The sequence below is a fragment of the Pleurodeles waltl genome, chromosome 7, assembly GCF_031143425.1.
Source record: "Pleurodeles waltl isolate 20211129_DDA chromosome 7, aPleWal1.hap1.20221129, whole genome shotgun sequence".
Classification (NCBI taxonomy): domain Eukaryota; kingdom Metazoa; phylum Chordata; class Amphibia; order Caudata; family Salamandridae; genus Pleurodeles; species Pleurodeles waltl.
Genome location: NC_090446.1, coordinates 574907075 through 574919119, shown reverse-complemented (window position 1 = coordinate 574919119; position 12045 = coordinate 574907075). Strand labels below are relative to the sequence as shown.

At 44.6% G+C, this 12045-nt stretch overlaps 1 protein-coding gene across 2 annotated transcripts in view; it reads left to right on the top strand.

The window, feature by feature from the left end:
- CD2BP2 (CD2 cytoplasmic tail binding protein 2) overlaps positions 1-9148 on the top strand; it is a 56216-nt gene extending 47068 nt beyond the window's left edge. For both annotated transcript variants that reach the window (XM_069244370.1, XM_069244371.1), the window contains exon 7: positions 8518-9148. In XM_069244370.1, the coding sequence (XP_069100471.1) occupies positions 8518-8628 (111 nt within the window). In that variant the 3' untranslated portion in view covers positions 8629-9148. The remainder of the gene's footprint in view (positions 1-8517) is intronic.
- The last annotated feature ends 2897 nt before the right edge of the window (positions 9149-12045 follow it).

Below are 12045 nucleotides of genomic sequence, written 5' to 3'. Positions count from 1 at the left end.
ACTCTGAAAGATCATAAGTGCAAAAAAGTGATAGAAGGGATGCTTGAATTAAGCTCGGCAACTGGTTACTACTCTTGGCCGCAACGCAGTCCACTGTTTTATTTTTTTTGCCCACCATACCTCATCAAATTAGACCCAGCATATGTAAATCAGCCTTGTTCCCATTCCGATAGGAACAGAACAGTGTACTATGGATGAACTTGTGAAGAATATTTGGATGCACTTTTCTCCTCTGTCACTCATTAGGTATGTGTTGAGGCAGGTGTCCCTGAACCCCCCTTCCAGGGCCCCAACAGGCCTGATACTCAATGCTCTTTGAAGATTTCCATTAGTCCTGAAAAAGAAGCTAATGAAAAGACCAGATCTTCACACCCCATAACACTGCCAGTTAGGGCACCCAGATTCCAAGCTGCTCATTCTCGCAGTTTGACACCTGAGGTCTTAGAGTTTGGTTATCTAAACCTCCAAGATGAGTGTATGGCCATGCTGCTTGAAGCACTAGTACATGAGCTTGCCATGCAGCCACAAATGTTTCCACTACGGCATCTCAAAGTAACTAGATCCCTTCAAAGTCTGAATTCAAGACATCATCTGTTACCCTTCACATATATATAGAAGGGAGATTTTGCTTATACCACCATACGTCTTCACCTGGATGCTGTCACAACTTATATGCAGAACATCTACAAAATCTGTGCTATTAAGGCATTTTTGGAGGGACTTAAAAGGACAGTACCACCAAGAGCACCACCAGCCTCCAGGTGGGATCTTAGCATAGTGCTCAGAAGGCTTATGGGTATACCTTTTGAATTCTTGTCTTGCGACCTGTGGTTTCGATCAAGAAATCTGGCTTGTTAAGTAGCTGTTAACACTCTCTTGATAATCTGTGAGTTACAAGCGCTCACCATTCAAGAGCCATTCATTTGGGTAAACATGGACAGGTTGGCCTATAGAACTAATCAAAAGTTCTTGCCCGGGGTACCTTTCCATACTAATTATACTATTGAACTCCTTATATTCTTTCCTCTACAAGATTCTGTAGCAGAAAGGGCATTCGTTACGCATGTTAGACATCAAGCATGTGTGATATTGACAGGACTAAGTCTTCTGCAACCCTGACCAGCTATTAGTAGGTTTTACTAAACCTTACCAAGGTCACCACATTTCCAAGGTAGGCATTGCTAGATGGATTGTCAAATGTATCCAAACTGTCTACGCTAAATCCAAACGTAGTCACTGTACCTCACATGAGAGACACTCCATGCCCAAAAGGGGCAGACCATTGCTGTTCTAGATAACATCCCGTTAGTAGACATCTGCAAGGCAGCTACCTGATCAACACCACACTCCTTCAGAGTGCACTACGCTGTGGCCATTCCAGACTGTCAGCATGGGAAGTTTAGTTGGCCAAATGGTTGTAAGAACATTATTCCAAATAGCTACATCATCTGCCGACTTAGAAGCAAACTGCTTTACAGCCATTGAAGAGCATGTGTATCTACAGCCTCCTAAGGTACGAAAGAAAAATGTTACTTGCACTGTGATCATCAATTTGAAGTGTGTAGTAATGTAGATTCACATGCGCCTACCCTCCTCTGTGGAAAGTAGCAGTGATGGCACTTGTTTACTTTCATTTTTAAAAAAAACTTTACAGTGCACATGGCACATCTGGCACCTTTGCATCTAGCTTGCCACTTGTCAGTGGTCTTCAGTTCCTGCTTCTTCGATTCTGATATAGCTGCTGCTGTTTTACCGAGTGACATAGCTGCTGTCTGGTTTTTCAGCCTGGGGTTTCCCTCTCACTGTTCAAGACAACAGAAGCCCCATCCACCCCAGGACCTAGTTAATGCTGGCTGCAGTGTGACTGAGTAGTGGGCATGCTGCTGGCACACTAAAGGCAAGCCCGTCTGCACCCATCTGTGCCTGGACCGCGCTCAGCGCCACAACCCCTGGACCTTCTGCCTGCCTCAGATAACCATCGCTGAGCTCTATGCCCTCAATCCCTGTACGCTGCAACAAACACTGCCGCCACGCCAAACCTTTCACCTGCACTAACTTTCACTTCACCTGTCACAGCAGACACACCCAGCCCACTGACCAGACCCATGCTGAACACACCACAGACAACAACTTGCATGCGCCCTTCTCAACACACACTCACTATGCAAACATACCACTGAGATTTGGTGCCTCGTCTTAACATTCAAAGCAGACGCCCTCTTCCTCACTGAGACCTGGCTCAACCCCACTTCATCGCCACCACAATACCCAAAGGATACAAGATCACCCACCATGAATGCATCAATAAGCCTTGTTGAAGGGTTCGCCATCGTACGCAAGAAATCCATCCAATGCACCACCCCAAATGACCTCCCCTTGAGCCATGGAACACCTCAGTTTCCAACTCCAAACAAACAGCAAACCTCCATCGAGGGCACCCTTGCCTACTGTCTGCTAGGATCATGTCTAGCCTTCTGCAAAAGATTTCATCTCCCCCCTCGCCATAGACCCCAACAACTATAATTTCCTCGGTGACCTCAGCTTCCTTCTCGAGGACCACGATGACATCAACACTACCAACCGCCTCGACAGCATGAACAACATCGGACTCACCTAACTAACACAACCCCACTCACACAGCAGGCCAAACTTTAGACCCCATCTTCACCTCCATTGACCACATCAGGTACAGCCACACCACAGAACTCGCCTGGGTTGCCCACTCCATCGTCCACTTCCACATCACAAACTCACAAACCTTCACCCCCAGTCTGCCCAATGCACCCCACCACAGCTGGATCAAAGTTTCAAAGGACACCTGGATCAACACCCTTAATACCACCCACTTAATCTCCTCCAACAACCTCTCAAAAACTCCAAGAATTGGATCACCATCTCCACCAACACCGTCGCTCCCATCAGCAGCAGCACCCACAGAAGGTCCACCAAGCAGGCTAGCTTGTACACTGAAGACCTCATAACTGCTAAATTACACTGTAAACAACTGGAAAGGAGTAAACGCACCAGCAAGGATACGACCAACAGGGCCACCTTCAAGACAGCCCTCAACCTCTACCACAGACAGCTAAAAGAATCGAAGAAAAAGGCCTTAGCTACACGCATTGAGTTAAGCTCCAATAACAGCAAAGAACTCTTGAACATCGCCAAAAAATTATCCAAAACCTCAGCTGCAACAAACATTACCCCCTAACGAACTCTGTGACAACCTTGCAAACTTCTTCAACAAGAAGATTGCCTACATCTACAGAATATTCAACCCCAGCCAAAAGCCACCAACTTCTTCAAGCAACACAACAACCAGGCTACCACCACAGAAATCTGACTAACCGAATGGAGCCAGCTCGCCAGGACACCACCTCCATCATGAACTCTGTTTACTCGGGGGGGCCCCAACCAACCCATTCCTTCACCACATGTTTATCCTAAGCAAAGGCAGAATCAGCCACTAACTCACCACCTTGTTCAACACCTCAGTTGTCATGACCACCTTCCCCGTAGACTGGAAATGGGTAGAAGTCAACACCCCACTAAAGAAACCATTGGCAGACCTAAAGAAACCATCAGAAGACCTAAAGACACCATCAGCACACTCCACAACTACGACCAATCTCCCTACTCTAGTTCCTAGACAAAGTATTAGAAAAAGCCAGCAACCAAAGCCGCTACTCGCATCTAGAACGGAACCACCTACTCAACATCTCCTAATCTAGATTCCGCAGCAGCCACAGCACCGAGATAGCCCTCATCACAGCTACAGACGTGTCTGAGCTCTACTCGACCAAAGAGAGAATGCAGCTCTGATTCTCCTAGCCCTCTTGACAGCCTTCAATACTGTCTCCCACACACTCATCATACGGCTAGCCAGGTATTCCTGGAAAGAGCATACTCAGCCCCAAAGGCCAGAGCCCAGCGACATCCATACAGAGCTAGACATGGAGGTCGGAGTAAACATACAAAATGAAACGTGTCACCCCAGAGTAATCTCAGCATGAGACCAAAAACTAATTTTGAGAATAAACAGAGTAATGTGTCATCTGCCAAGACCCAATAACATTCAGAATAGTTGCGGCATAGAGATCTCCAATAGCACATAACACTTCACAAGGTGTGTATCAAAGCATGGGAACAATTTATCAGAACCCAGTATTGGTCAAAGAAAGTGAGACCTCAAATGTTACTAAGCATAAAGCATAAAACTCCTCACTTGGAATATTCATAGCATGAGAGCAACACAGAGCTGGAGGCTAAAGGGAACGTAATCTTAGTTGTCAGTATCAAGCAGTGGCTATGTAGTGAAATGCCTGACGTCTCAAAGAGCTCAGAACATGAAACTCATTTCATGGGAGTTATACTAAGAGAACAAAGTCTGGGCTTGGGAATTGGAAATCCAAGATTGTCCACCTCATTGCATCAAGCTTCTACTGCAGAGTGTGTTACATGTATCTCAAGCACACAAGAAGAAGGAGCTTGCGATTAATAGTTTATTTGTCATTGACTTGATGTGCGGTCTGGTAATTGGAAGAATCACAGCATATAACAAGTTCCGCAAGAGAAGCAAAGAGAGCATGGAGGCTAGGCTACATTTCTATAGTTCAATTGGTAAGGGTCACTGCATTGTACATTTTGTATTCTCTGAAATCCAGGGAGCCCTGAACGCACAGACTTTTTACATGGAAGTAATCCTGTTGTGAGAACAGAACTCAGAATTGTAAGAGCTCAGCAAAATGTACGCAGTGGGGGCTTGGGGCTCATACAGTACACATGCCATATACACTAATCATAATGGCACGATCCAAATGAAGGCAAAACGTCTGGAGACCCAGAAGAGTGTATGGTCAGCCATGATGATAAAGTGAAGCCCGTAAAGTTAATGTTCCTGTACCATGCATTTAAGCTAGAGAACACTATAAAGACACAATAGAAAATGTGTTCTCTTCCGCCGTCTTTTAATAAATGTTGCTGGCTAATTTATGCCTGACCAAAGTTCAGCCTAGGAAACTTTGGGGATGGTGAAGAGCAGAGAATGCAGGAAAACAATCATACGTTCTAAGCTGAGCCGTCGCTGAAAGCTAAATAGAAAGGCGTAGATACAATGGTAAGATTGGTCATATCACAGGGTGCATGCCATAAACGTATCACAGTGAAGCCAGTGATTCTTCAGAGCAAAACAGAGAACCAGTTGTCAAAGATGTTTGCACTTTACAAATTTAGTACAAAGTGCATATTGCTGGACATATGACTGCTAGGCTGACCTGGCAGTTATAAATGAGGTAACACCCACATAATCTCAACCAACGATAATGTGATTTTAGGAGAGTAATTGAAATTCATAGGTTGTTCAGCCATGACAGTTGTGAATGTGTGCAGACACATCAGTTTGTGTGCTGTTCTTGGATGGTCTCATTTTGTTACCCAATCTCTCACATCTTAAAACGAGACCCAAAAATATGTTTCACTCTTTTGTGGACAACTCAGCTACTTTCCGTTCTTTTGTCAAAGTGCATATATGCCCATCGGGACCATGTCGTGCCAAGTGGACCTCTGCCTCTCAAGACCATGGGATATCGAACCCTCCTCCACTTACTCATGCTTCACCTCTCCAATGTCCGACGTCCTCAGAGAATGTGTGCAGGAAATTCATAAGCTTTCCACTCTTGGAAGCCATTGCACTGGTTGGAAATACACAAAAGCATGTGTGGTTTTACTCCAGGTACTTAATTTACCTTTCAACCAGGAAAGAGGCCTACCTTCAACTTGTACATCCCAAATTGATTTCTCCCTGTTGACACATTTCATATGGTACGGTCACGTTGGCACGAATGCTGGTGGTGTTGCACAGAGAGTACTGATTTGCATTTGTTGCGGCCCAAGATGATGGACTACCTTTGTATTCCAAGCACTAAAAACAACCACATGTTCTCAGGTGTACCTATCCCTTAGTTGGCAGTATTAAAACAGAGGTCTCCTTTTCTGCCTTAGCTATCTTCCAAAGATGCACTTTGTATTGACAGTTGATCTACACAGCTATAAGCAATTCACTAATCTCGATGACTGACATCTGGAATGCAGCACTTCATAAACGGAAGTACTCCATAAAAATATAGAAGTCTTGATTTTCTTTACTAGAGTGTTCGCTTAATAGGAGCTATATTAGACGCCTCTTTATGAATGGTCTGCAATCAACTAGAGGGGACAGATTTATTCAAAGAGACTATTCATCACTTATCGTTGATGTCCCGGACATCATCTCAGCTTCCAAGACTCCTGGCCTACTGCATCAATTTTATTCCTCTGGCCATCTCAGATTCCTGCCTTATAGCACCATCTGACTGTTCATTAGTGCCAAAGTAGAGGGAAAGTTTTGAAATGTTCTGGACTTTGTGCCCAGGTAACTTCAGGAAGCTAACCTCTGTAAGGACAATGGTTTTCAGCCACCTGTCTTGTCAGTCACAATGACAATCGGCTCTTCTCAGTATGGGTGGTGAGCTCAGTTGATGGACCTGAACATCCAATGATTGTAAAGCACGCCATAAAGATGGCTTCATTCATTGTGGTTAGACACTCTTTGTACTTCACTTCCTTTTTTCCCTTGTTCTTGGGAAAATTGTCTGCATACTTGGATAACCCAGCTACCATCTACTTTTTGAAGAAGCAAGAGTCTATCTCATTTCCTGCTCACCATTGATTTGCGAAACTGGGGTATGGGTACTTTTAAAATTGCATTATATATAGCCCTTCCATTCACAGGAGAACATTTTCAGGCAGACAGACCATTTTATTTACAAATATCACATGAATCAATTGATTCTTTGACCAATATTCTGCAAGTGGAGATTTCCTCAGCTAGACCTGTTTCCAATCAAAAATAACAACCAACGTCTGTTTTCCTTTTGTAAGGAGTGTTTCTTAGGAAATACGTGTTATTTGGATTGTCCTGAAAACTCCTCTGTAGTTTCCCACCAACACCTCTAATTTACAGGATGTTAAAGACCACCAAGATTTCCAACAGCCTAAAGATAATCCTCATAGCCACCAACTTGTTAAGGAATGCTTAGTTTTGAAAACTGATTATGCCCTCTAGCTACCACTTTCTGGAACTTCTTTCTTCCAGGTTTTTTTTTATCCCTTGGTTTAGCTGACAGGAACTGGTTCTCCACTGTTCCCTATCTTTATTTGCAGTACATTGGACAGCAATCTTTGCATCAGCAGAGGTTCCAGTGCGCATGCATATAAAAGCTAATGACTTTATCATTGACACCGCTCTCTTAAACTTGGCCATATTCATTTGCTGCTGCCCTAGATGTCTTGTCTTTGCTGAGTCACCTAGATGATGCATGAACCCTGCTAGACCCTATTTAACAGTGCTAGAGGCAATTTCCTCCTGATAAATCGGGCATTTAGAAGACTTCTTTATCTACATCATTCTGTCGGAGACCCTGCTGCTCTGTGGTATCTCAGTTAAGTCCTTCTTTACTTGGACTTGCCATCTGGAACTCCACCCTCTTCACCTCATTGGCCAGTCAATTAAACCTGTATCATCTGCAGTATGCTATCCAACCATGGACAACTATGCTAGCCAACGATGGACAACTTGTGTGTGCTCCATCCATCCATCCTAACAATCACTTCACTGGAGCACTTGGTTCCTGAGGAGCTAAATGTATACCACTGGAGAACGTGATTAAGGTTTTGCCACTGTGCCTTTCACAAGTGAAAGCACGCAGGAATATGCATGGTGAATCGTTTCTTAACTCCAGCAAGCCCATAAAAGATGATCCAATGGACTGGTTATATTGTTTCACCCTGATGAGAAAGCAGGTGGTTATGGGACTAGATTTAGTTCCTACCATGCTTGGTGCTTATCCGTTCAAGTGGTTGACTTTGTGTGGCTTAAAGCTGCTTTCGTATCAAACAACCTTCTTTAAGTTGCATGTGTGTTTTAAAAGCATTTTATATGTCAGAGACCTTTTTATTAGGTAGTACTCAAAACTCTTGCTTACTTTTATTTAAGCCTAAAATATGTCTCCAAACCATTTGAATAATGTGATTTAACAACCAATCTTCTTTCAGTACTCTCACAATGCATAATATTATCAGAAACTCTTCAATTATATTTAGGCTGGTTCCGATATTTGCGTTCTTCTATGTTTGTCACATATGCTGGTGTAGATTAAGGCAAGGATGAAGGATAATCCTTTCAGAGGATATCCATAACATTGAATGCCCGTGGCATTAGAGGTATGGCGATGTCATCTGGGACTCGATACAGAACTGGCCTTTAACCATGTATGGGTTATTTTGCAAAACCTATTTAAAACGATATGGGGTGCAACTGCCAGACAGGAGGATTAAACAATACATACTGGACTGCATTAGCTATGTGACAGGTAAGCATCGATTTCTGTATTGCGGTTTCTTTGACCTTTTTCTGATCTCATCAATTGCAGTAATGCAGCATCTGTCATCTTAAACACTTTCCCCCTCTTTGTCCTGTAGGACTGGGTGGATCAAGGCTACTTTGAAGAGGGAGTCTACTGCCGGAAGGTGCTGAGCTCTGGTGGGCAGTTCTACAACTCCAGACGCATTGACTTTGACCTGTACACGTGATTTGATCTTGCTGCCTGGGAGTGATAGTTGAAGTAATCACCTCAACTCATCTTGATGGTACCTGCTGCAAGGACAGTTCATCTAATATTTCTTCCTTTCTAAGGCCCTCTTCATCATTGCACAAAGTCTACACATTCATGGGAGGCAGAGCGGCAGAATACAGGGACCGAACGAGGGATGAAATTACTACCAAGATGGAAATTGGGGAGGAGCGAATCTGTTGCAAAGAGCATGGACTTGTATTGCTCTGTCTACCTGTCACAGCATGTGAGCATAGATCAGAGCTGCAGAAATGGGGCTGTTGGCTTGCTTTAGGACTTGTGTTAATCCTCTCTTGGTGTAGTAGGTCTTGGACATTGTCAGTGAGAGGATCTCTTGGCCAATGCGCTTTTGGAGATTTCAAGCACCCCCTTTCCCTCAAACCAAGAATTCTTTGCTGAGAGTTTGTGTGTTTCGTTTGTTCCTTTATTTAGTTTTTTCATGTAATCAGTCCGTCAACTTAAAAGACTTAAAAACACTACACATCGAACAATCGCTGTGATTTGTCTGTGGTGTGTTGCTCCTCGAGTGTTGCATGCTGAATGACAAAAGAGTGAATGAACGCAAACCACTCTTACACTGTGCTGGTAATGCTTTTTGGCACATACTATAGATTTGTCATACATGGTTTATAAAACAGATTTTATTATTTTTCATTACAAGTGACCGTAGCCAGTTTCACAAGCAAAGTTAATACTTCTATACAGCAGGATATATCCATAATAGCAGCGGCAATGACATTACTATTGAACATAACAACTACAAATCTCCCACCCTCCTCCCAAAGTCGGTACTGGTAATTTGTGAAAACTGGGGAAGTAGCAGTCGCTCTTCATTCACTAGAGAGGTCAGCTGGGGTACGTGTGAAGTGAAAACCCAGAGGGAATTGTTGTCACTGGTATCCTATAGCCCATGTAGTCAAGAGCTAAGCATCCAGGTCATGCAAGCATTCTAGGGTGTATGTCCCGAACGTTCGGAGGAGGGGACTTCAGAGCTTCTAACAGCATCTCCCAGGCTCTGGCCATATCTAGTGATCCCTGCCCCCGACGGGCCTCCCAGAAAAGTCCCATGCCTTCATAATCAGCCCATCGTTCCAGTTCTTTCTGCCAAATTTGAGACAATGGGCCCCTCTTGCCTTCCTTTTCCTCATTCTCTCGTTTTGCGAATATAAATGCCAAATCCTGGAATCTGCTAGTAGCTTTCGTCTTAGTAGTGTGGGGAAACCTACTTAGGAGGCAATAGACTGGCTCACACTGGACTTCTCTGTCAATAATCTCGGTGATCACAGTAGTAACCTCTTCCCAGTAGTTTTCCAACAGTGGGCAGATCCAGAACATGAGGAAAAACTGCACCTATCTCTTCACAGCAAGGACATTTGGCATCTACCGCATGAAAGAACTCTGTTATTCTACTGGGCGTAAGGAATGCCCTATGTAAGATTTAAACCGTAATCTATTCAAATATGGTGTTTCTCTAAAATTTGGGGATCCTCTCAAGGATGGACCCCCTGCCCTTCTTTGGTGCAGGGTTCCCGAGACCCTATCCTTAGTGTGAATGGCACTTGTCTAAAGGCAGCATCCCGTCTCCCCGTATAGCCCCATAAAGGCAGGTGTGATGGCCCGAAAGGTCCCCAAGGAAGGAGTGATGCAAGTACCGGCCCTGTGTTGCGGGGGTTGTCAGGCCCGACCCCCAGTGTTTATGGTGCACATTTGTCACTTCTCCGTGTAATAGGAAGTGACTGGGCGGGAGATCGAATTTTGTCTGGAACTTCTCAAATGTGAGAAGGACCTCTTATGTGTATACATCTCAGGGTTTTTGCACCTGCCATCTGCCAGTCTTCCAATTTCCACCAGGAACCTTCGTGGAGGAATACTTAATTGTCATGATAGGCATGTTCAGGTGTATATTGGACCGTAACCCGAGTTTTCTGCAGACACCAAGACCAGCAGTGCCTCAGCACCCTGAACTCTGTGGTGCCCACATCGGTGGAATCTTTCAGTCGTAGTAATACTCTAATCAAGTGCCGAAGTGTAGGGGTCCCTGGCGCCCTTCCCGGTCTAGAGCTTGACTGCTTCCTACCCACCGGCTCAAATACTGACATTTTGCAGCCAAATAGTAAAACTCAAAGTCATGGACAGCCAGCCCTCCGTCTCCCACCGGCCTCTGCAAAGCAGCCATAGCTGCTCATATATAATACAGATAAACACGGATTCCATTTCCTGAAATTGCTCCCTCGGTATCCAGACAGGGAGTACTACAAAATAGAATAGTACACTGGGCAGAGCGATAATTTTTAAGAGAGCAATCCACCCTATCATTGAAACGGGTAAAGTATTCTAAAAAGTAATGTTCTGTCAAAGGGTGCTAATCGCTTGACCAGTGTTTCCCTCCAAAGGATCCTGCTCTGTATGGTAAACACATACCCACAGGTATTGCAGACACAAGGCTTCCCACCGCAAGCCGCCAGAGACTGTGTGGGATAGGGGGTCTGTGGCGGCTTGCATGGGGGCAGGCTGGATTTCTGACAACTGACTTTCAGCCTGGAGTGCTCCCCATATTGGTTTAGGGGCTGTTTGGTTCCCTGCAGTGCCTCCATCATATTTGGGAGGAACATCAGGAGGTCATTAGCATATAACGATATGTGGTGTGTATGACCCCCATATAGCAATGACCTGGTAACGGCAACCTGTACGGGCCCAAGTGGCCACATGCCCTATCACCAGGGCAAACATCAGGGAGGTGATGAGGGACACCCTGTTGAGTTACATGATATATTGCGTAATTCTCTGATATAGTTCTTCCATTGCGGACTCTCGCTGTATGAGCATAGTAGAGGAGCTTAGTCCAGGCTATGAACCCTTAACCCAATTGAAAGCGGTCCATAACCTTGAAGAGGAAGTACCATCCTAAGCTGTTGAACGCCTTCTCTAGGTCTATGGTGAGCACTGAGCATTCATACGGTTATAAGTATCGGTGTCTTGTATATTAAGGTGATGTCTCATATCAAGTGCAGTGTTTTGGCCAGGAATAAAACCAGTCAGGTCAGGATGGATAAGGGTAGGCATATGAGGAAGAAGCCTAGTGGCCAGAATCTGACAAAGAATTTTATAATCAGCGTTCAGTATGGATGATAAGCCCTCCCATGCCGGTTTCCCAGGTTTCAATAGTGCAACTAGTAGGACTTCTTGGGACGTAAGTGGTAGGTCCCCTGTCTCCCTCACTGCTCTATAAAGGTCTACTAGTTTAGGGGCCTGATCATTTACATACGTAGTGTAAAATTCAACTGGGAGTCCATCGCTGGAGCTTTCCCTTTTGCAATAGATTTGATAAACACTTTGACCTCCTGTACTGTAATCTCGCCACCCAACTCTTTCGTCT